Source organism: Helianthus annuus, chromosome 10, assembly GCF_002127325.2.
Source record: "Helianthus annuus cultivar XRQ/B chromosome 10, HanXRQr2.0-SUNRISE, whole genome shotgun sequence".
In the NCBI taxonomy this organism is placed as follows: Eukaryota; Viridiplantae; Streptophyta; class Magnoliopsida; order Asterales; family Asteraceae; genus Helianthus; species Helianthus annuus.
The window spans coordinates 135,234,656-135,259,303 of NC_035442.2; the positions used below are offsets into that span (position 1 = coordinate 135,234,656).

General features: G+C 41.5%; 1 protein-coding gene across 1 annotated transcript; it reads right to left on the reverse strand.

The window, feature by feature from the left end:
• Nucleotides 1–21,913: 21,913 nt before the first annotated feature.
• On the reverse strand, nucleotides 21,914–23,980 carry LOC110885642 (trafficking protein particle complex subunit 6b). Its single transcript, XM_022133343.2, has 4 exons — nucleotides 23,749–23,980; nucleotides 22,553–22,670; nucleotides 22,287–22,482; nucleotides 21,914–22,132 (listed from the first exon to the last, which is right to left on the reverse strand). The coding sequence occupies exons 1-4, from the start codon at nucleotides 23,898–23,900 to the stop codon at nucleotides 22,104–22,106; spliced, it is 495 nt and encodes a 164-aa protein (XP_021989035.1). The 5' UTR covers nucleotides 23,901–23,980; the 3' UTR covers nucleotides 21,914–22,103.
• Nucleotides 23,981–24,648: the final 668 nt, after the last annotated feature.

A 24,648-nucleotide genomic window follows, 5' to 3' on the forward strand; every position in this document is an offset into this window, starting at 1 on the left:
ACGGCGCGTGCGAGCGCTACAGCTTACGATTCAGTCTAGCCTTCCTACACAGATACGAAATGCTCAGGTAGAAGCATTGAAGCCCGAAAATGTCAAAGCTGAAGCCTTACGCGGCTCACGACAGCGAATGGAACAGAAGGCAGACGGTGCCTACTATGTAACGGGGCGTATTTGGGTCCCACTTTATGGCGGTCTACGCGAACTTGTAATGGACGAAGCTCACAAGTCCCGCTACTCGGTACATCCAGGGTCGGATAAGATGTACCACGACATCAGAACTACTTACTGGTGGCCTAGCATGAAGGCCCACATCGCTACTTATGTCGGCAAGTGCTTGACCTGTGCGAGAGTCAAGGTTGAATATCAGAAACCAGCGGGCCTACTTCAGCAGCCTAAGATACCGCAATGGAAATGGGAAGAAATTTCTATGGATTTCGTTACAGGCCTACCTAGATCCCAGCGTGGGAATGATACCATATGGGTGATCGTGGATCGACTCACCAAGTCTGCACACTTCCTAGCTATAAAGGAAACGGATAAGTTCTCCACTCTCGCAGACGTCTATCTTAAAGAAGTTGTTTCGAGGCACGGGGTGCCCACCTCCATCATTTCGGATCGCGATGCACGATTCACGTCAGAACTATGGCAAGCAATGCACAAATCTTTCGGCTCACGATCAGACATGAGCACAGCATATCATCCTCAGACGGATGGGCAGTCTGAGCGAACGATTCAAACTCTTGAAGACATGCTTCGGGCATGCGTTATTGATTTCGGCAACGGCTGGGAAAAGCATCTCCCTTTGGTGGAGTTCTCGTACAATAATAGTTATCACACCAGCATCCAAGCCGCTCCATTCGAGGCATTGTACGGGCGTAAATGCCGGTCACCTCTCTGTTGGGCAGAGGTGGGGGATAGTCAGCTTACGGGTCCAGAGATCGTAGTGGACGCCACAGAAAAGATTGCACAAATAAGACAACGCATGGCGGCAGCACGCGACCGTCAGAAAGCCTACGCGGACAAGCGTAGAAAGCCTTTAGAATTTCAGGTCGGGGACCGGGTTTTACTTAAAGTCTCACCCTGGAAGGGTGTGGTTCGTTTTGGCAAACGGGGCAAATTAAATCCGCGGTACGTCGGACCATTCGAGATCATTGAGAAAATCGGCAAGGTAGCCTACAGATTGAACCTACCAGCTGAACTCGGGGCAGTTCACAATGTCTTTCACGTGTCGAATCTGAAGAAGTGCTTATCAGATGAGACCCTTATCATTCCTTTCAAAGAACTCACTATCGACGAGCGGTTGCAGTTCGTCGAGGAACCAGTTGAAATCACGGACCGGGATGTGAAGGTCCTTAAAAACAAGAGAATCCCTCTTGTTCGAGTACGTTGGAACTCCAAACGTGGCCCAGAGTACACCTGGGAACGCGAAGACAGGATGACAGAAAAGTACCCCCAGTTATTCGATGCAACCACTACTGAGGCTGAAGCTACTACTGCGGAATTTCGGGACGAAATTCCAGATCAACGGGGGGAGGATGTGACACCCCAGGAAAACCAGTGAACGATTGAACTTACCTAGCTTCCTCAGTGAGTGCGTACCAAATTTCGGGACGAAATTTCCTTTTAGTTGGGGATAATGTGACAACTCGAACTTTAGACTTATCTTGTAACGTTACGTGCTTATGTGAAAGTTTACTATTTAATGATTTTATGAAATGTTATGTGCTTTATGTGTTACGTGTATATATGATAATCACAACCCGAACCGCACAACACCGCTCAATCGCACAAAGCCCACTTGGGCCACACCTTGTACGCGGACCCATAGGGCACCCGAGTTGGGTTCGGCCCACTTGTTTTGTACGCAAACAAACACCCACCTAGGGGTTGTTCTCTCATTTGGTTACAATTCTCTTAACACACCCCAAAACCCTAGACTTTCTCTCTCTCTCTCGCAAACCCGACGGCACAAGGCACAAGGCAATCGGCGATCATCTTCTAGTTCGGGTCACCCTTTTCTACACTCAATCGGTTAGTGTATTGCTAATTGTTTCATGATTTCTGTTGCGTTTTTGTGTGTTACATGATATTGTAATTCTCATGATCGGTATGATGGTTGGGATGGTATGATAAACAATTATGGTTATATGATAACATGCTATGAATCGAATTGAATGATACTAGGTGTTAATCGGCTATGATTTGATAAATGATGATATAATTGTTATGTAATCGGCTCTCATGTGTAAGTGTTAATGTTCATATGAATCGGATAGTTTAGAAGTTATAAGATATGTTCATGAAAATCGTTATGTTACTGTTCGTATGTTTAGTTAGGGTTCATATGAATTCGTAATAGATTTTCTTGTTTGATCGAATAACACATGGATGGAAACTGTTAGTGATTGATTGATTTCAAATATGGAAACCGTAGAATTAGTTACAAGATAAATGATATGTAACGGATTGGCATGATTCTTGGAATTAGTTGATTGACCACACAAGACCCTTAGTCGCACAAGGGGCCTCTTCGCACAAGAGGACCCGAGCGTACAAACAGTCCTCAGTCGCACAAGCTGCTATATGTTGGGCCGGACGTGCATGTTGGACTGGGCTGGTACGGATCGCACAAGGCGACTGGGCCGTACAAGCTCACACTGATCGCACAAGAGTTGTCCGGTCGCACAAGACGAACTGGACCACTCCGGATTGTTGTTTACTTGTTAATTGGGCTATATATTGTTCTGTTGGGCTTCTAAGCTGTGGGCCGGGTAGTTAATACATCGCACAACCCAAGCTGATCGCACAAATCAGCTTGGATCGCACAAGACTGTTATGTTGTTTAATTGTTTTGGGCCGAGTATGTTAGTGGAATGCTCATGTGTATGGGCCGGGGTATTGGATCGCACAACATGTTGGGCCAAATATTATTAGGCTTCTTGATATTACTTGACTGCCAAGATGTTGCCATGATCAATACGTGTTAGTAACGTGTTAACTTGTATGTTTTATACGTGCTTTACGTGAAGTCAAAACCTGACTTGTGTGGTAACCCTGTTAGGACGTGGTTGACCACCCTTAGTTCAAGAACCCTCTCCTTTTGTGTATCTGCCGAGCAAACCAAGGTGAGTTCACACAGCCAAGGCATGGGATTCCCGGGGTGGGAATTGGGTTGGAATGTTTGATATGGAATAATTACTCGTACTTACGCAATCACTAGACTATAGACCATCGTCCTCAGGATAGTCAGGACACTTACGTAAAACCTACGTAAACTAGTATCTACCATTGTCTCCCGGGTCGGGAGGACACTTACGTAAATCCTGCGTAACCTACTACCCACTACTGTCTTCCGGGTCGGAAGGACACTTACGTAAATCCTACGTAAACCCCACGCGTACCACTGTCCTCGGGGAAGGGCACTCACGTAAATCCTGCGTGACCTAGTACGTATTCCTGTTCTCGGATTAAGAAGAACACATGGTTGCAAATAGTCTAGTAAGTACCATAATGGGAAGCCCCCATTGTTAAAGATAATTGTGAGAATCCCTCACCAATAGTATATACTTGTACGGGAAGCCCCCACTAGATGAACATACGCATTATTAATACGAACTTACTTTCTGTGAACTCGCTCAACTAGTTGTTGATTATTTGCTGCATGCCTTGCAGGACCTTAGGTATATTATGGAGCTTGCACAAGGAGGAGCAGGTCGTTGTGGGCAACTGGATCGTGAATGCTATTTGAACACTTATGATATTACATACATTAACACATACGTGTGGGTTTTACTTTAATGCTTCCGCTATACTTAACTATGTTGGTTTGATAAACACCTTTCGTATTGATGGATAACTTTTACTATATATATTTACATGTTCAATATGATTGGTGGCTTGATCCTGGTCATGTCACGCTCCCAAGCGGTGATACTCCGCAGGTGGATTTTGGGGGTGTGACAACCAACTTCTAGCAACCAATCATGCCTTCTAAAACCCGCATCTTGGGCACCTTAACACCTGCAAATCCAAACATCTAGTTGTTACCAAGTTCAAGCAATTAACCTAATAAAGCATGGAATGTGCTTTGTATTAAACCTTTTAAGGGTTGTCCTACGAACCACCCGTCAGGTTCTTAGGTGTAATCCAACTCTTAGCTGCTTCAATCTTCGCGGGATTGACATGAATACCTTGACTGTTTACGATGTGACCCAAAAACTGAACCTCCTCTAACCAGAATTCACACTTGGAGAACTTGGCATAGAGTCGTTTCCCCTGGAGTAGTTCGAGAACCAAACGTAGATGTTGCACGTGTTCGGCTTTCGACTTGGAGTAGATCAAGACATCTTCGATGAACACGATGACGAAACGGTCGAGATAAGGTTTACACACGTGATTCATCAGATCCATAAAAACTGTGGGTGCGTTGGTTAAACCAAAAGGCATAATAACGAACTCATAGTGACCGTAACGAGTGCGAAAAGCGGTTTTGGGTATATCCTCCTCTTGAATGCGCAGTTGGTGGTAGCCTGAGCGTAGATCGATCTTCAAGAAACACGTAGCACCTTTTAGCTGATCAAACAAATTGTCGATGCGAGGCAGGGGATAGCGGTTCTTGATAGTTAGCTTATTCAATTCCCGGTAGTCGATGCAGATCCGGAACGACCCATCTTTCTTTTTGATGAAAAGGACTGGCGCGCCCCAAGGAGAGGTGTTCGGGCGAATGAAGCCTTTCTCAAGTAATTCCTGAAGCTGGTTCGAGAGTTCACGCATTTCGAACGGTGCGAGTCGGTAAGGAGCTTTGGCAACAGGATTGGCTCCAGGAATGAGGTCGATACGAAAGTCGATATCACGACTTGGCGGTAGTCCAGGAAGGTCATCAGGGAACACCTGAGGAAATTCACGGACCACAGGGACGTCTTTCACTTATGTCTTCCTTTTCTTTTCCTTCTCCGCTACTACAATGTTAGCTAAGAAGACCCTGTATTCCTTGCGGAGATACTTGCTAGCTTGGACACATGGCATGAGTTTGAGACCCTTCGAAGCAGTTTTGCCATAAACACACAATAAATCACCATTCGTGAGCGAGAATCGAATCATCTTATCGAAGCACGCAACTTCAACATGGTTTTCGCGAAGAAAGTCCATGCCTACTACGACGTCGAAACTTCCGAGTTTCATCGGGATAAGGTCGATTGGGAAAATGTGATTGCTGAGCTCAAGAGTACAATCACGGAGAACAGAATTAACGACGACAGTTCTTCCGGTAGCGGCTTCAACATCGAATGTCGAGGGGAGATGGGAGCGCTTACGACTAAGGAGCTTCTCGAATTCAAACGACACAAAGCAATTATCGGCTCCAGTATCAAACAAACACGATGCATAAATACCATTCACAAGGAACGTACCATTGACCACGTTGTTGTCAGTCTGGGCTTGGCGCGCATTGATGTTGAACGTTCTGGCGCGTGCGGCTTGTTGTTGCTGCTGTGGCTGTTGCTGCTGATGAGGCTGCTGCTGCTGGGGCTCTTGTTTCACAACCCTGTTCGGGCACATGTTCGCAAAGTGGTTGGGATCACCACATGGGAAGCAGACTCTAGCGTTGATCGCGGGTGCCTGAGCCGCGTGATGGCCTTGCAGGGCTGGGAGCAGAGCTTGATGAGCAGTGGCAGGAGCTGCGGTGTTGGGGGGACCAGTACGGCAGTTGACAGTGAAATGACCGTACATATTGCAGTGAGCACAGAAACGACAGGCGAGACCCACCGGATGATGATAAGAACATGTTGGGCAAGCCGGGTGGGGGCCTGTATATGCACGCTTTGCAGGCGGTGCATAAGTAACTGGTGCTGGACGGTGGTGAGACTGCTGCTGAGCCGGTACGGCTTGAAGCGGGGCAGCAGTGGTTGTGACAGCACAGTTCTTGTTGTTGGAGCTGCTGTTGGTGTTCTTCTTCTTGTGGCGTGAGGACTTTGACGATTGAGCGGCGGCGGTTTCGGAGGATGGTGCGGTGGTAGCTTGATGCAGAGACTTTGAAGCTTTATCCCAAAAAACAGATTTTACCCGCTTGTCGTTGATTTCGGCGGTAAGCAGATAAGTTTCTTCGATCGTTGCTATCTTTGCGGCATGCACAAAATCAGCAACACAGTCAGGTAGAGCTCGGATGTACTTCTTGATTGCCATATCAGACGTCTTCACTTGATCGGGGCAGATGATGCTAAGCTGCTTAAAGCGAGCAGTCAGGGCAGCGTTGTCTCCATCCTTCTGCTTAATGTTCCAAAACTCATCCTCCAGCTTTTGGCGTTCATGGGGAGGGCAGAATTCGTCCATCATGATGGCTTTCAACTCTTCCCAAGTCAGCTCATAAGCTGCATCATTCCCGCGTTTGTTTCATTCGGCCGTCCACCAGTCTAGTGCGCGGGACTGGAAGACGCCGGTAGCGTTTAGGGTACGGAGATTTTCAGGACAACCTCTTTGGCGCAAAGTGACTTCGATGGAATCGAACCATTGAAACATAGCCGTTGGGCCATCTTCTCCAGTGAATTCCTTTGGACCGCAAGCCTTGAACTGCTTGAAGCTGAAAGCAGTCTTGGTAGCAACTTTAGGAGCTTCGGTTCTAGACTCCTCGGACGATTTGCTAACGTTCTCGTAAATCTCACTCACGAGCTGGGGCACAACCTTGGCCACTTGTTTAGCAAGGGTGGCAGCAAGGCGTTTGTCCCTCTGTTCTTGGCGAGTGAGTCGTGGGTGACGTGGTCCTGATGTTGGTCCGGTTGACATTGTGTGCAACAGACATCGTCATTGGTCTCAGACACATCATAATCGAATCTCACCTCACACATCTAATACTAAAGCTCAGGAAACATTCAATCACATAGTCACATAGACACATAATCATAGATTCACATAAGCACAGAAGCACATAAACATGTAGGGCAGAGAATCACAGAAGCACATAAGCACGTAGGACACATAAGCACAGAAGCACATACGCATGTAATCACAGAGACAGTCAGAATACAGAAACCTATCATTCAAAGTTCGCGAGCGTTCGAATATAGCGATCACATTTAACATAGCGATTGGTATAGAATAAGCATGTAGTATAGTGAGCAACATAACGTACGGCGTTTCCTTATGGTAGTAGCGATTTGTTAACGTTTTGAGATAGAAGAGCAAAGTGGGTCGTGTGTGTCGATCGAAGTGAAAGCAAAAATCGAACGAATCTCAAAATTTAAACACATAAACAGATAAATACATACAAATACATAAAACCAATGAGTCATTAGAGTCGCCAATTGCAGGCTCAGAATCGAAACACATAAAAATCGAGAAATGGATTGTCTGCGGCTATTAGACATTGACTATCCAAAGTGGTTCGACTATTCTCAAGGACTTGTCGTACACATTTTGACCTTCAGGATCGTGCTTCGGCCTCGATTCTTGGGCGTTCGGCACGCATCCCTTTAGTCTTTTAGTGACTTCAGGTCATTGGAGTCCGTCGTGACTTTGGTGAGAGTTTTGGGAAAGCTAAATAAAAGTCGGAACAAGTCGTCAAGGTTAGGGTTTCACCCCTAGCTTAACAACTTCTTTCCTATTTTAACAAGATAGCGACGAAAATCTGCGCTAAAGTATGGATTTCACTCCTGGTTCAGCGCGAATTCTCGCGTTTTATAGATAAATACAGACCAATCAAGCAATTTAATCTAGAGTTTGCGGTTTTCACACCTAATCTCGACTTAATCGCCTATCCAAAAATTGAAATTTCGAGTGCAGTGATAGGGTAGCGTAGGCGAGAATAACGAGAGATAACAGTAAGCTCATACATAATCCCTGCTGGACATGCACGAGTCGGTCTATGGGTTCTAACTATAGACTAGGTCTCTAAGACATCGACCCGGACTAGGTCGAGTCTTGCTTAATTCCTTATAGTTATGGCTCTGATACCAATCTATCACACCCCAACCGATGGCGGAAACATCGAGGCGTGGCACTGAGCGAAACAGATTGTCCAGAAGTTTCCATAACAATTATCATTACCAATTAATTTAAAGTAATAAGTCCCATACCATGTCTTAAAAGGCAAACAAATTATTACAGACAAATCTAAGCAAATTGTTCTGTTTCGAACAACTCAGGTCTCATTAGTACAGACAACTATTTGTTGGTAACTAAGACTCTTTCCTAGCCTTGATTTCCAAGCAAACAGACACCTTAAGCACCTGCCACATACGTTAAATAAAAGTCAATACACATAGTGTAAAGGCGAGCATACAAGTTTGATAACAGCATATAGAGTTCGAAATAGTTTACGCATAACCAGCACGTACGCTGAGTAAAACGAAGCATGTTAGTTATCGACATGAACCTATCGATACCAATGACTGCGGGTTGACTGCCCAAGGCAGTTCGTAATACATGATCACCACTGTAATCCATGAAAATAATTGTCCTTAACAACCCCCGTGTGAACGGGTGCTGAGTCCAAACTATAGTACTATCGTTGCTAAGGCAGGTAGACAGCATTCCATGTGTAAACATAACAAACAAGCATTCATTAAGTCACGTATAACATGCGGTACGGTTAGCGTTAAAAGTATTGCGTAGTGTGTTCGATGTGATTTAGAATAAGTAACGTATGTAACACCCAAAAGTGCGAAAGCAAAAAGGGATCGAGTATACTCACAGCGGTTGAATGGATTGAAGGGAGCGCTTGAGAATGAGGTTAGCCTAAATAGTTCGATAGCATAACACAAGTGACGCGTAAAACAAAAGCAAGTGCTGGTGGGTCGAATGGCAGTTCGATCGGATGGTAGTCCGATCGGACAGCCGGTCGCTCGGATGGCAATCCATTCGGACAGTGGTCCGGTCGGACGGTAGTCCGGTCGGATGGCTGTTCGAGTGGATTGTTTCTTCCTTTGAGAAGAATGTGTTTGTGTGTGATGGTTTGACTTTTGAAGTTTTTGTTGTAGCATTTTGAAAACATAGAAGTATCTCTACCTTTCAGGTCGGTCGATCGGACGGTCGTTCGATCGGCCGACAACCCGATTAGTTGGACACTTTAGAGCAAGTTCACCGCAGTTTGTCGTTCGATCGGTTGGTAGTTCGATGGGTGACAATCCGTTGGTATTGAACATGTTGAAAATTGTTTAAGTGTTGAAGTCTGGCCATTACATGGTGGAGTGGTAGTCCGATCGGATGGCAATCCGATCGGTCAGCCCTTCATTCAATGTTCATCCTTCAAGATTTTGAAACAAAAGTAAGTGTGGGGCCAAGTTGCAGATCGATCGGGTGACAATCCGTTCGGATGACAGTCCGATCGGATAGTAGTCCGATCGGACGGCATTCCGTCCTGGTCGTTCCGTTCATCTGACACTTGGTGGTTTTGATAGTTTGTCGTTTTATCGAGATGTGTTGATATCGTGCTAACCAACAGAACCCCATCCTAAACCTTAGTGACCCGATTGAACAGGAGCCACCCAAATTCAACCAGTTAACCGGTTCAAGACGGTTGTTCTTGGTTAACCCGAAAATCGGTAGTCTCGTGGATAGAATCCAAATCTTGAACCAACACATCCACAAGAATGAGTAGAAAGTCGGTACAAGCTCCGATTCTATCGGTTTTGAGTGCATTGAGTGTAAAAGAGTTGAAAGAAAGTTGGAAAACCATCTTTCATCCCCTTTCACCGTGAATTTGTTTAGATCTATGAAAGATCTTTGTTTGTTTATGTGGAAATCGGTTAGATCTAAGTTGTTCTCGGTGGATTGAGGCCAAAACATGAAGTTCTCAAGAACACCATGATGACGTCATCCTAGAACACCTCAAATCTTGTGATTTCACGGTTAAAAGTTAAGATTCAAAAGATAGAAAGGTGTAGGAGTGCGTGTAGATCAAGAAAGTACAAGATTTAGGACGAGATCTTACCAGAATCGAGAGAAATCGAGAAAAAGGTGAGGAGCACGAGCTGTTCGGTCAGAGAGTTTCCAAAAGTGGAAAGAATGAAAGTGACATAGGGTATTTATAGGATTCCCAAAGTGAAAAGGGCTGGTCGGTCGGATGGTATCTCGCCCGAGTGGCAGCCCGGTCGAATGACGCCTCGAACGGATGGCAGCCCGGTCGGATAGCAATCCAGCCGGTTGGCACCTGGTTCGAGTGCTTGGCGTGACGAGTTTCGCTGTTTCGATTTCGATTGCGAGTGTCGCGATGCGATAGAGTTTCTTAGTCAAATTACTTTTAATCCCAACTACTCATATCTCGCGCTATCTCTTCTCCACTAATTATCATACTATATCTACATACAAGCGTCCTTATTTCGTATTCGTTTAGCGTTTGCGATTCGATTGCGATTGAGTTCGATTGCGATTCGATTGATTACCATACATAACATAAATAAACATGCACAAGTAACACATAAGGCACACACACACGTATAACAATCACCAAAATGTGTAATTCGAGTTGCGAGCGCGATGTCGATTAGATTAGTTCGATTAGCGTTTAATTGACTTTATCGCATTGTTACTTCCTATTGTTCACAGTCGTAAGGCGATTCGTAGCGATAAATATACATCGATTGTTGTCGTTTATTGCGATTATAATTAATTACTCCACATAATACAACTAACGTAAAACATAAAATAGACTAACTATGGTCAAAGAAGTCAAAACAGGAATTGAGCCAGGAGAGACGGATTGCAATTAGCAATCTTTTCTTCCTTTGACTTCAATCTTGACTTTGACTTTCGAAACACGGGGTGTTACATCTACTGCTTCTTCTATGGTTTGCAGTCTAGCTGCCTTGACTACGTGTCTAATCTTACTAATTAATCCCCAAACGTAACGGGAGATTAACACTGGTTCAGGTGAGGCTAAGGTTGACACTATCCTAGCATATTCGAAGAACATGGTAGTGTAATCTTTGCAGTCTATTCCAGTCATTCTAAGATTTAGGAACTTATTGACGATTTGTTCCTTTTCATTAGGGGGACAAAATTTTCTTTCAACCATTTCCTTAAAGTTGATCCATTCCATACTATAAACTCTGTCACTTCCCCTAGACTAGAGAATAGTATTCCACCATTCTAAGGCTGCATTTTTTAAAAGATTAGAAGCAAACATAATCTTATCTTCATCTGCACATTTACTTATTTTTATGACTGCTTCTGTGTTTTCTATCCAACGTAAGGCTGCAATGGCTCCTTCATTGCCTGAGAATTCTATTGGTTTGCAGGCCAAGAACTCTTTATAAGAACAATCGTAAGATGTGGTTCTTCTTCTTTTAGGGATTGGAGCTTGGATATTAGGTCCATTATCGTTCACACTGTGACTTGGTTCAGTGTGTTGGCGTTTACTTCCATTTGCAGATTTATTATTTTTGCTTCCTTAACAGTCTAGATAATATAAGGCATAGCATCTATAATTCCTTGTGCTACTATGTGTTGGATGGCACTGTGATCTATTTGGTTTCCGTTATTCTCATTATTCTGGCTTTCCTGATTTACTTCATTGTCCATCTGATTTGTGAACAGTTATCAGGTATTAATTATCACAGAATAAAATTTAGTACAAATATTTATACACAATCATATAAACAGGGTTGATCAAAAACGTCGATCATTGCGACTTTTACTCTTTTCATCTATATATATAGGGGGCTGCTAGAATGAGAACCACCTCGAGTTGTAAGAACCGCGAGAACTACTTGATCCGCGGCGAGGTGGACCAATTTTTTTTTTCAAAAACGTAGATGCATGTATTATAAACACATTCGTAAAAAAAATTAAAAAAAAAATGCCGTGCGTGTAGTTTTTTACACCACAAGTTTGTGGTTTACGAGTTTCGTAAATTTACGGAACTCGTAAACCACAAACTTGTGGTGTAAAAAACTACACGCACGGCATTTTTTAATTTTTTTTTACGAATGTGTTTATAATACATGCATCTACGTTTTTGAAAAAAAAATTGGTCCACCTCGCCCCGTACGGTGTGGTTCTCGCGGTTCTTACAACTCGAGTTGGTTCTTGTTCTAGCGGTCCCCTATATATATATATGCATCTATTACAAACCATGACTGGAATTAAACACACTATTAGTTATGCACTCGTATCTATTTTAGTCTATCTAGTCTGGTCTAGGTTTTTTTTCCTCAAAATACAAGATTACACTTATACCTAGGTATTATTCTATGTATCATGTATCCAATCATGTATATCACGCTCGACATGCTTCCACATAAGCTTCTCTCCTATTTGACGAAGTCTATCTCCTTCCTCTACTAACTCGTCACCTCATGAGCGAAGTTCTTCCAAATTTTCCTGGGTCATAGGTGGCATAGGTGTTGGTACTGGATCAGGGTATCGAGGGATAGGTCGTCCATAAGGGTATCGGTTTCTTATTACACTTTGCGTCCACCATTCGCTGCTCCAAAAGGGATCTAAAGGGTTAAGGTCAGTGTATTGAGCTATGGGGTTTGGTGGGGGAATTCTGGGAATTTCATAGGGATCAATATGTAGGTAAGGGTTTTCCTGGTTGAGATCTAATTCCATTGGTTGGTCCTGGTTTGGCTTTATCATTTGTTGATCTGGGAATAAAGGTAATAGTTCTTGTTCAGCTACTTGATTAGAGTCTACTGCTGTGGTAGCTAACATATGGAAATTGGCCAGTTGTCTATCTAGTTCTTCTTCCCAAGGTGGCCTATTGGTTGTTTCCTGTATCTGTGCATTTGCTTCCTTATTAGCCCTGACTATCGTTCTCTGCTATTGTAACTTCTTCATTCTCTTCCTCCTTTCTTGCGCTCCTCTACTAAACCAACCTCTTTTCTTAATAGTAAAAGGTTCCTCAGATTGTGCCTTAAAAATAAATATCCCTTCCTTAGTATCGGCTGAGTCACCTGAGGGATCTGGTTGAGATGATGTTCCCTCATCTTTTGGTAAACTATCTAAGTGACTATAAGCGCTAGAAGTTCCTTGCTCACTCATACTGTAAACTAACAGATAGTTAAATAACACAAAACACATAATCACATAAGTTTATTTCCTAACACAGAATTCAAAACTTAAGTGTCAGCAGAACACTTCTTTGGCTTAAACCAGTGGCTGTAGCTCTGATACCACCTTCTGTCGCAGCCCCCGACCCCCTGCCCTGGGAGCGGGCGCCGCGATAGTGCCCAGAGCGGGTGGTATCGGTGTTTATTAATTTGGCAGTGGAAAACTTTCATCAGGATCGTAGTTAGGAAATATTTTGTATCAGAGTAAAACACCATGCTTTTATAACAAAACATTGGGATAAACCCCAAGTTCATTTGACAGTACATTTGTAGGGATAAAACCCTAATTTATTGAAAACAAAAACTCCTTTTCATTCAGGTAACTTTATAGCCACTTTTCCAAGTCTTTAATGCTCTCCAGCTAGCTTCTATTGGCTTTCACATTGTGTTAACTGAAACGCGTTTTAAAAACATTTTATCATCAAGAAATACTAGTAAGTACACTCCATTTTTGTAAAGCATCATTTGTTTACACATTACAGTATTAAGAACGATTACAATGTTTATATCTACACAATTACTCGGTCAGTACGTGTCACTCGACGGATCTGTGACTATGGTCATATCACACATTGGATACACGTGCCCTGTTGTGAAGGTTATCAAGTACTGTATACATACCTCATAATACTGGCAGCAATTGAAGATTTACATAGACTTAATCACTGTAATTGTATTTGAAAACATTTGAGGTTTTGGTAAAACATTTTGACTCACAAAAGTACTTGTGAAAAAGTAAATGTACTTACTTTGTTGACTTAGGTGATATCTCTATAACTTCCTGGTGATTCTCTTGGTTACTATCTATTAAAATTTAAACAATGCACACGTGTTAGTAAAATAACCCAATATTAACCGTATAACTCGAGACAGAATTCCAATGACTGAGTCAGGCAGAGCCGACATGCATTACGGAATCCTAGATCAATCAGGTGTACACACGAGACAGAACTCCAACGACTGAGTTAGGCAAATCCTTGACATGCGTTACGGAGCCCTAGATCGATCGTGTAGGGTAACAATAGGGTTATAGTACTTACAACGTGGCAGAGCTTCGCTTTATAGTGGGTATTATGCCCGAGTATAGTAATAGCTATCAGAGAGTTTGAGAGAATTCAGAAATTTTGAAAGAGTTGGAAATAAGCTCGTCGAGCTCTATTTATAGGCTGGAGTAAGGCGGCTCGCGCCCCACGACAGACGTTTTCTTATTTTTCTAAGTGTAGGGTTATTTCGGGTCCGTTTCTTGCGTACGGGGTATATTTAGGAACGTTTAAGGTCATGTTAAGGGTTCTAGGATGTATTTAGATGGGTTGTTATAAAAAGGATCACCCTGGGTTTTAGGTTTCATGTTACAATGCAAAACTTGAGTCAATTAGGAAGTTACATAGGCATAACTTTAATAAAAGAGTTAAATGCATGATTGGTCCCTGTGGTTTGCGAAAATTGCAGACTTGGTCATAATGGTTCACTAATTACAGAGTTGGTCCTAATAGTTGTAATTTTTGCACTCGTGTGGTCCTTATCACTAACCTCTGTTAAATTTCTCAGTTAAGTGTATGTGAAATATCTATTTTACCCTAAGGTTAAAAAAAACAATGGGCTCCACCACCACCACTCTCTCTCTCTCCACCACCATCCAATACCAAACAATCCACCACAACCACTGCCACCATTTTTCATAAATTTTAATCTTCAAAACCGTTTTCATGTAAATTGGGATTTGCAAACACATCTTCCACCCCCACATCTCCAAAACCATTTTTCATAAATCTCAATCTCCAAAACCATTTTTGATCATTTCTGTTTGTATATTGATGTTTAGTAGGGGAACAACAGAAATAAACATATTGATGAGATACTCTATGTCAAATAAACAAATCGATGTTTGGCTCTTTTGGTAATAAAAAGCCCAGCTTGTTCAAGAGAAAAAAAATCCATATGTAGGTTTATTAATTTCAAATATATTTGTGATTCTAGGATTGAAGGTAAATGAGATTAACACGGTCCATGGATTATTCCATATATCACAGGTGGTTCAATTGCAGATGTTGGTCGGTGGCTCTTGTCACGCAGTGGTGGTTCGAGATAGCTGCAATGGTTGCAACAGCGATGGGTGGGGAATAGAGGACGGCGACGTTTGGATTTACATGGATGTGTTGGGTGACAGAAGCTGATATATGACGATGGCCATGGTGGAGTTTAGGATGAAGATGAAGACAATAGATAGTTTGAAGAAGATGGGTATGGGACATGGGGCTAGCAGGTTGAGTCGGGTCGAGGTGGTCGTGGCTAGGTTTGAGCCGGAGGTGAGGAGGTGGTGATCGTCATATTGTGTGCGGGAAATAGAAATGGGGGATTGGGTGGGGTGTTACAGGTTGATTTGAGAAGAAAGATGGACAAGAAGATGATGGGTGGGCCTATCTCCTTTTTTTTTTTACTTTTTTTAATTGTTGAGAGCAATTTGGTCATTTAACATCAATTTAACTTTTTTTTTAATAATAATTTTTTTAACTGAGAAATTTAATAGAGTTTAGTGATAAGGACCACCGAGTGCAAAAATTACAACTATTAGGACCAACTCTTTAATTAGTGAACCATTAGGACTAAGTCTGCAATTTTCGCAAACTATAGGGACCAACCAGGCATTTAACTCTTAATAAAACTTGCAAAAAGGTTAATCACAAGCCAAAATCCGACCATATTGACCTAACGACCTGTAACCAAATAGGAAAACGAGCTGGGATGTCATCTTAAAGACTATCAATTTAAAAATATGAGATTCGTAAAACAAACACTGGTAACTGATGGTTAATAACCAAAAACAGATGCTTGTCAATAAACTCAACAAAGACAAATCATTTCTTTCACACAAGAAAATCACAATAAACCCTAATCATTCATTAAAGACAACGATTAACTTAAAGTTCATGTCCATAAAACAATTCAAGATAAGTTCATACATTGATAATCACTAACCCTACACCCGGGTTGATCACAATAGGTTTAGCCTCTCATCTGCATGTAACAATATTCCATTTGAAACAATAATCAAAACCATGAATTACCCGCTTTAAACATGCAAAATTAACCAACCCATCATTGACCTCAACAACAATTAGCATCTCATGCAACTTTGAGATTGTTCCATCAAACACCCTCATGTTGTAGTTCCTTACGAACATTTCATATGGAGCTAGCAACACCATCAAAATAAAATATATTCCATGTATGGGTATAATGAAAAAGCCTAGCTTGTCCTGCCTGTCAACATAGTTATGCATGTTAAAGTCGTGGGAAGTTATTTCGGTACCTTCCTCCATTCAACATGTGGCGAGTGCTCTCAGAATTACAAATCGCTCCCTACGAGTCTGATGAAACCTCTTCAACTCGTTAATCATGTCGGAGGCATAAATATATTTCAACTCAGGGTCGTGTAACAGACATAGTTGATAACATGAGGTACGATACTCATAGTACAAAAATATCGCCTTATAGTGGAAGAATCCTTTTTAAGAAGAAGATAATATGCAACTTCTTTATCATGATTGAACTCTTTATGTATAATCGCTTCTTCATTATTGAAAATTCGAGTGCAGTGATAGTGTAGTGTAAGCGAGAATGGCGAAGAATAGCAGTAAGCCCATACATAGTCCCTACTGGACATGCACGAGTCGGTCTATTAGGTCCTAACTATAGACTAGGTCTCTTAGACATCGGCCCGGACTAGGTCAAGTCTTGCCTAATTCCCTATAGTTATGGCTCTGATACCAATCTATCACACCCCAACCGTTGGCGGAATCATCGGGGCATGGCACTGAGCGAAGCAGATTGTCCAGAAGTTTCCATAACAATTATCATTACCAATCAATTTAAAGTAACATGTCCCATACCATGCCTCAAAAGGTAAACAAATTATTACAGACAAAATCTAGGCAAATAGTTCTATTCCGACAACTCAGATTTTCAAATAGAGCAATTGTTTATCTGCTTCTAGAGACTCCTGATTACATTAGTACAGACAACTATTTGTTGGCCTCTAGAAACTTATTCTAGCCTCGCTTTCCTAGCAGATAAGCATCCTAAACACCTGTCACATACGTTAAAAATAAAAGTCAATACACATAGTGTAAAGGTGAGCATACAAGTTTGATAATAGCATATAGAGTTCGAAATAGTTTACGCATAACCAGCACGTACACAGAGGAAAACGAAGCATGTTAATTATCGACATGGATCTATTGATACCAATGACTGCGGGTTGACTGCCCAAGGCAGTTCGTAATACATGATCACCACCGTAATCCATGCAAATAATTGTCCTTAACAACCCCCGTGTGAACGGGTGCTGAGTCCAAACTATAGTACTATCGTCGTTAAGGCAGGTAGACAGCATTCCATGTGTAAACATAACAAACAAGCATTCATTAAGTCACGTAATACATGCGGTAACGGTTAGCGTTTAAAGTATTGCGTAGTGTATTCGATTGTGATTTTGTATAAGTAACGAATGTAACACCCAAAAGTGCATAAAACAGAAAGGGATCGAGTATACTCACAGCGGTTGATGGATTGAAGGGAGCGCTTGAGAGTAAGGTTAGCCTGAATAGTTTGATAGCATAACGATAAGTAACGCGTAAAACGGAAACAAGTGTCGATGGGTCGGTCAGCTGGTCGATCGGACGGCAGTCTGATCGGTTAGCCGATCGTGCGGTGACAATCCAGTCGGACGGTAGTCTGGTCGGATGACCGTTCAAGTGGATTGTTTCTTCTTTTGAGAAGGAGGTGTTTGTGTATGATGGCTTGACTTTTGAAGTTTTTGTTGTAGCATTTGAAAACATTGAAGTATCTCTACCTTCCAGGCCGGTCGATCGGTCGGTCGTTCGATCGGTCAGCAGCCCGTTCGGCTGGGTACTTCAGCGAGAACAAATCCTCAGCAGGATGTCACTCGATCGGACAACAGTTTGATCGGGTGGCACTCCTAGTGCATTAAACATGTTGAAAAAGTCGATTAAGTGTTAAAGCTCAAGTATCTCATGATCCGAAGAGTAATCCGATCGGATGGCAGTCCGATCGGTTAGCAGTTCGTTCAATACTCAAACTTTAGATGAGGTTGGTTAAGTGTGGGTCCCATAGTGCAAGCCGTTCGGTTGACCGGCCGTTCGGGTGGCTGTCCGTTCGGACGGCAGTCCGATCGGACGGCACCCCATCCTGGTCGTTCCGTTCGTTTTACACTTGGTTGTTTTTGATTGTTTGTCGTTTTATCGAGGCACTTTCGACAACGTGTTAACCAACAGAACCCCATCTCCACCCTAGTAACCTGACCGAACAGGAATCACCCAAGTTCGACCTGTTAACCGGTTCGCGACGGTTGTTCTTGATTAACCCGAAATCGGTGGTCTCGTGGATAGAATCCAGATCTTTAGCCAACACATTACTAAGAACGAGTAAAGGTTAGAACGAGATCCGATTCTATCGGTTTTGAGTGCATTGGGTGTAAAGGAGTTGAAAGAAAGTTAGAAAACATTCTCTCAATCCTTTTCACCGTGAATATGTTTAGATTTATGCAAGATCTTTGTTTATTTGCGTTGAAATCGGTTAGATTCAAGTTGTTCTTGGTGGATTGAAGCCAAAACATGGAGTTCTTCAAGAACCCATGATGACATCATCCTAGAACCCTTGAATCTTGGTGATTTCACGGTTAGAAGTTAAGATTCAAAAGATAGAAAGGTGTAGGAGTACGTGTAGATTAAGAAAGTACAAGATTTAGGACGAGATCTTACCGGATTTGAGAGAAATCGAGGAAAAGGTGAGGAGCACAAGCTGGTCGGACAGAAGGTTTCCAAAAGTAGAAAGAATGAAAGTGACAGGAGTATTTATAGAGTTCCAAAAGAGGAAAGGGTTGGCCGATCGGCCAGGCAGCTCGATCGGACAGCCTGTCCGATCGGACGGCAGTCCGGTCGGACGGCTGGTCGATCGGCTGGTTGGCTGATCGATCGATCGCCTGGTTTGAGTGTTCGGTGCGACGAGTTTTGTTGTTTCGATTTCGATGGCGAGTGATGCGAATGCGATAGAGTTTACTATTCAAATTACTTTTAATCCCAACCACTCATATCTCACACTATCTCTTCTCCACTAATTATCATACTATATCAACATACAATCATTCTTATTTCGTTTTGCGATTGCGATTCGATTGCGATGAGTTCGATTGCGTTTCGATTGATTACCACACATAACGTAAATAAACATGCACAAGTAACACATAAGACGCACACACACGTATAACAATCACCAAATTGCGTAATTCAAGTTGCAAGCGCGATGTTGATTAGATTAGTTCGTTTAGCGTTTAGTTAACTTTATCGCACTGATTTTCACTTTCCCGATAGCTTGTTCATCAATTTCAGTTCCGTCTTTTGCTAGCGTTTCACTATTAACCTGAGAATCAATAAAATATTCCATTTGAAACAATAATCAAAACCATGAAATTACACGCTTTAAACATGCAAAATTAACCAACCCATCATCGACCTCAACAACAATTAGCAACTCATGTAACTTTGAGATTGTTCCATCAAACACCCTCATGTTGTAGTTCCTTACGAACATTTCGTATGGAGCTAGCAACGCCATCAAAATAAAATCTATTCCATGTATGGGTATAATGAAAAAGCCTAGCTTGTCCTGCCTGTCAACATAGGTATGCATGTTACAATTGTGGGAAGTTATTTCGGTACCTTCCTCCATTCAACATGTGGCGAGTGCTCTCAGAATTACAAATCGCTCCCTACGAGTCTGATGAAACCTCTTCAACTCGTTAATCATGTCGAAGGCATAAATATATTTCAACTCAGGGTCGTGGAACAGACATAGTTGACAACATGAGGTACGATACACTCGTAGTATAAAAATATCGCATTATAGTGGAAGAATCCTTTTTAAGAAGAAGATAATATGCAACTTCTTTATCATGTTTGAACTCTTTATGTCTAATTAAATCTGGAAAACTGGCCAGGTAATAGTTCAAAACTGCTTTGAGAATAAAAGGGGCTGACTCTTAATAAAATGTCAATTTGTTTTAGGTCAAAATGAGGTATGGTCTCGGGTTAAAAATGAGACAATTTAAAGAAAAAATAATACCAAAATAAGTTTACATGCGGTAGGGGAGGGTGCAGCGACAATGCTGGTGGTGGCATCACGCTAGCGTCGATTTTGACGGGCTGGTGTTGGCGTTGGATGTGTTAGCGACAGTAGTAGAGACGAAGACAACGCCGGTCGTGGTGTCGCGGTACGCAACGGCGTTATATGATGGGAATCTGCTATGGGAGGGGAGTGAGTTATAGGTATTCTCAAGGGGCTAAAGTGTAATATGGGGGTAGTATAAGTAATAGAGAATAAGGAGTGTTAGGAGAGGATTGAGTTTGTTAGATCGATTAGGGCTCCTGCGTTTGTGCAATGAGAGAGGGCGTAGCCCTGGGATCACTTCGGTGATTGTTTATCTTCGATTTGTATTTCAATTCCAATCTATATTCCAATTAATCAGAATCGGATCAATGATAGAGATCCGATTCTGATTAATAGGAATATAGATTGGAATTGAAATACAAATCGAAAATAAACAATCACCGAAGTGATCTCAGGGCTACGCCCTCTCTCACTGCACAAACGCAGGAGCCCTAATCGATCTAACAAACTCAATCCTCTCCTAACACTCCTTATTCTCTATTACTTATACTACCCCCATATTACACTTTAGCCCCTTGAGAATACCTATAACTCACTCCCCTCCCATAGCAGATTCCCATCATTATAGTGGTGGCGTTGTTGATACGGTGGTGCCAACGACGATACCAGGGGCCACGGTAGTGGCCGTAATGGCAATGATGTCGTCGGCGACGACGAGTAACGGTTGTGGGTGGTGGTGACCCGTTTAGACTCGTTTTGACCAATTGTGTTATTCGAGTATACCCAAATTAACTAGTTGTATAATATGAATTGACCTAAATGAACCCATGTGCAACTTTTTTTTAAAACCCAAATCAACATTTTTTTTTAAGAATCAAAGAGTTGATTAAAATTTAAGATCAAATATAATAAGATTCATGCAAACCATAATAATTTTTGTTATTATGATATTCTAAAGCAATACTGCTGTGATGTTTATGTATCAACCAAATATTTTTATATGAGAATTTTTTAAAATATGATAACAACATATGGTCACACTTTCAACTAAATAATAGTTAAACCCTATATAAAACTTCTGCATTAAATACGTAATTTCTTTTGCTAAGAAAGACATGAAGATTGGGTTTTTTCTTTGGGTTTGAACCGGATAATGGCGGATCATAGCCCGAACCATAAACTGCAGGTTCAGGATGGTCCTAGTTTGGGCTGCCAGTCTGAACTGTTTTCTGCATAGCCATAGTCTAGACATTTCAAGGCATTTTGCATGGTTATAAAAAAAATAACGCCTAATATGGTAAATACAGGTGATAATTTTAACTCAGTTACCTACAAATGGGTCGATTCAGGTAACGTTAAATCTTCAAGAGTCAAATAGGTTAAGCTAAAAGAAAACAATCTTTGAAACATATTCAAATGCATAAAACCTCAATAATCATCTTATTAAAGTCGTAATAAAATAATTTTTATAAATTGTATTTATGACATCAATTGTTTGACAACACTAAAACAACTGAACACAAAGTGTTAACAGGGCCGCCCCCATCTTTTTTGGCATGTACTAAATATAACCCATTTTGACCCATTACCGACCCAGTCAAACCCACCCGTTTTGCCAGCGGTAAATAACTAAATATCGACCAAGTGCCTAACCAGTTGACACACACACACAAAAAAAAAAAAAAAAAAAAAAAAAAACCACTTTGTGACCATATTTCCGAATCCGAGCTTACAAGAAGGAACTATTTTCTGTAAATTCCCACAAATCGACATCCCTTATGAATTATGAACACAGTTATTTGGGAAGTTTCACCGATTTCAAATTACAACTATATTATACCTCTCAGTACACCGTAAACTGTTGTAGTGAGATTGCTACACCTTTATCCGAATCACAAACGAACCTGCACGTCAATCCATGAAAAATATATCATCTCGTTAGTTCTCCAAGAGTGTTGTATCATCATGCCATTAGTGCAGAAATAGTTGACCTTATAGCGCACATGTTCTTTTAAGGTTTCCTAAAGCTTTTCGGTTGGAAGGAATAATGAAACTTACATGCGGGAAGATTTGAAATATCAGCTGAAACAGCACATGGAATTCCTAAGGTTGAAAGTGCTCCCCTTATAATTCCACATGGGAAGTAGAGAAGCATACTAGTTGTATCTTGAGCAGCACTAGAAGTTTCTGCTGATGGGTCTGCTGACACGCGTGAAAGCCAGCGAAATTTATTATCCTGCAACACAAACGTACCCTGCAACAAAAAACAAATAAGTTGTGATCACAATAACTACTAGATGTTCAATTTGAGATCTGAAACTTACTCTATGGTTAGTCTTCAAATTGTCTATCTGCTTCTTAAAAAGCTCAGACCAGAAATCTTTGCAGAGGAACTTAATCGCCTCTAGGTGATCAGTAAATCGTGGCCGCTCCATTGTGTACCTAACCAGAATAATAAATCATCAACTTGCAATCCATAATTTACAAAATAGTAACCAAGTTTCTTAAGTGTCACACAAAAGTCACTTAAAGTTTTTTTGTTCCTCTAAAGCCACTAACTTTCATTAGGTGTTCAAAAATTGTATAATTTTTTATAAACGTTAACTTTCCTTAAAACTAAGCGAGGCAAATGAAACATATATGAATCTTGTTGCTGGTTCTTTTTTAACAAATTTTGTTTATATAAAAAATCTTATGAATTTACATCGAGATAGATGGTAAACGTGCAACAAGCTGTGTCGCTACCCCTTTTTGAATAGCAAAACTAAGTCTTTTAAAAACTACGTCCATAGATCTCGTGGCCATAACATTACTATGTATGACTCCTTGAACTCGACTCAGTAGGTCCACAGCCTCTGGCGCCAGGACCTACCGGTTAGAGATATTTTTTCCTATTTGACTTTAATTGAACAATTATGAAACTTGGCTATTATTTAGCAATTTTTTTCTTTACTGTTACCTCCAATTTCAAGTTAACTTGATTAAAAAAAATCACTTAATAGCATAGTTATTAAAGCGAGCGCCCAGGCGCGCCTAGGCGCAAATAAAGCCCTGGGCCCAACAAATCGCCCTGAGTACGCCTCACACCTTTAATAACTATGGTTCATGTCATAGTTATTAAAGCGAGCGCCCAGGTGCGCCTAGATGCAAATAAAGCCCTGGGCCCAACAAATCGCCCTAAGGTGCGCCTTGCACCTTTAATAACTATGCTTAATAGTAATCTCTATTCTTATATGTTACATTTTCCCCACTTAATTTTAAAAATTCTAACATTTATAACAAAACTAATAAAAGTTGCTTGACTTGACAGCATTTGAAAAACTTGGGTTAAAATTTTCCAGATTTTTCAAAAAGCTAAATAGTGAACAAGTTTGATACAATATAACAAAGGATTTAAACAATCTAAAGTCCTCAATTTCCATAATCAACTGGAACAAACACACACTAGCTTACAAACTAAACAATTCAACAAAACTATAATAAATTATTCAGAGTTTAATTGTGTGTGTACGAATTATACCTTTCACAAAGCTGGTGGCCCACCTGATAACCAATAGCTTCGATTCTCCGAGCAGCAAGTTCCGGCTTATTGGCATAAAACCGGGTGCAATATGACGATACGATTTCAGTTAACAAGCTGTCCACACAGCTTTCTGATACTTCTCTTGCCATCGGTGTGTGTTAGAGAGATGACGACTGGCTTGGCTTCCGTTTGACGATGATCGGTGGGTGGATGACGAACCAGAGCCTTGAATAGCAAGGTAAGTTTATGTAGCCCATTAAGTTGATAAGCCCACTGGATCTGATATGTTTATATTCATTAAGCCCAACGGATCTTCTTCAAAAACACGAGGAGGCTGTGAATCGTGAAATGTGTAGATATTGAACAAGTCAAAGTAGAGGTGCACATTTCAGATTTTTTTCATACCCGGTTTGGGTATGATCAACAAAGTAAAAATCCGGGTACGGCAATACCCGGGTCAGGCGTTTTAGAGAAGAAGTGATTGGGTTTTTTTTTCGGTTTTTATTCTGGTATGGTCGAGTATGCCAAAGGTGGACTCGGTTTTAAATCAAATGGTTGGACCTAGTAAATATTTGCCGCATACGGAACCGGGTTTTAATACCCAGTTTCGGGTCTTTTTTTAGTTCGAGTAGGGTACAATAGCTATAGGTCTTTTTTCTCGTGCTTACACAACTAAGTAATATCAATTCGAATTTATATATATGTATTAGATTTGTTTCATTGCAACTTAAATAATTAACTTAACTAAAGATTAAACATGGGATTATATGTATAGATACCCTCCTAATGCATTAGGCGCAATCCACGTGAGCCCAATCTTGGCAGGTTAACCTGAAGTTGTTCCATATAATTAGTTATATCGGTCACCTAGAAATAGTATTCAATATGGGGCTAACC

Excerpts from the sequence above, each read along its gene's own strand:
- LOC110885642 (XM_022133343.2), bottom strand. The coding sequence starts at position 23,900 with ATGGCAAGAGAAGTATCAGAAAGCTGTGTGGACAGCTTGTTAACTGAA. Across the intron at positions 22,483-22,552 it reads ATTTGAAGACTAACCATAGA|GGTACGTTTGTGTTGCAGGA; the intron begins GTAAGTTTCAGA and ends TTTTTGTTGCAG. Across the intron at positions 22,133-22,286 it reads TATTTCAAATCTTCCCGCAT|GTTCGTTTGTGATTCGGATA; the intron begins GTAAGTTTCATT and ends ATTGACGTGCAG.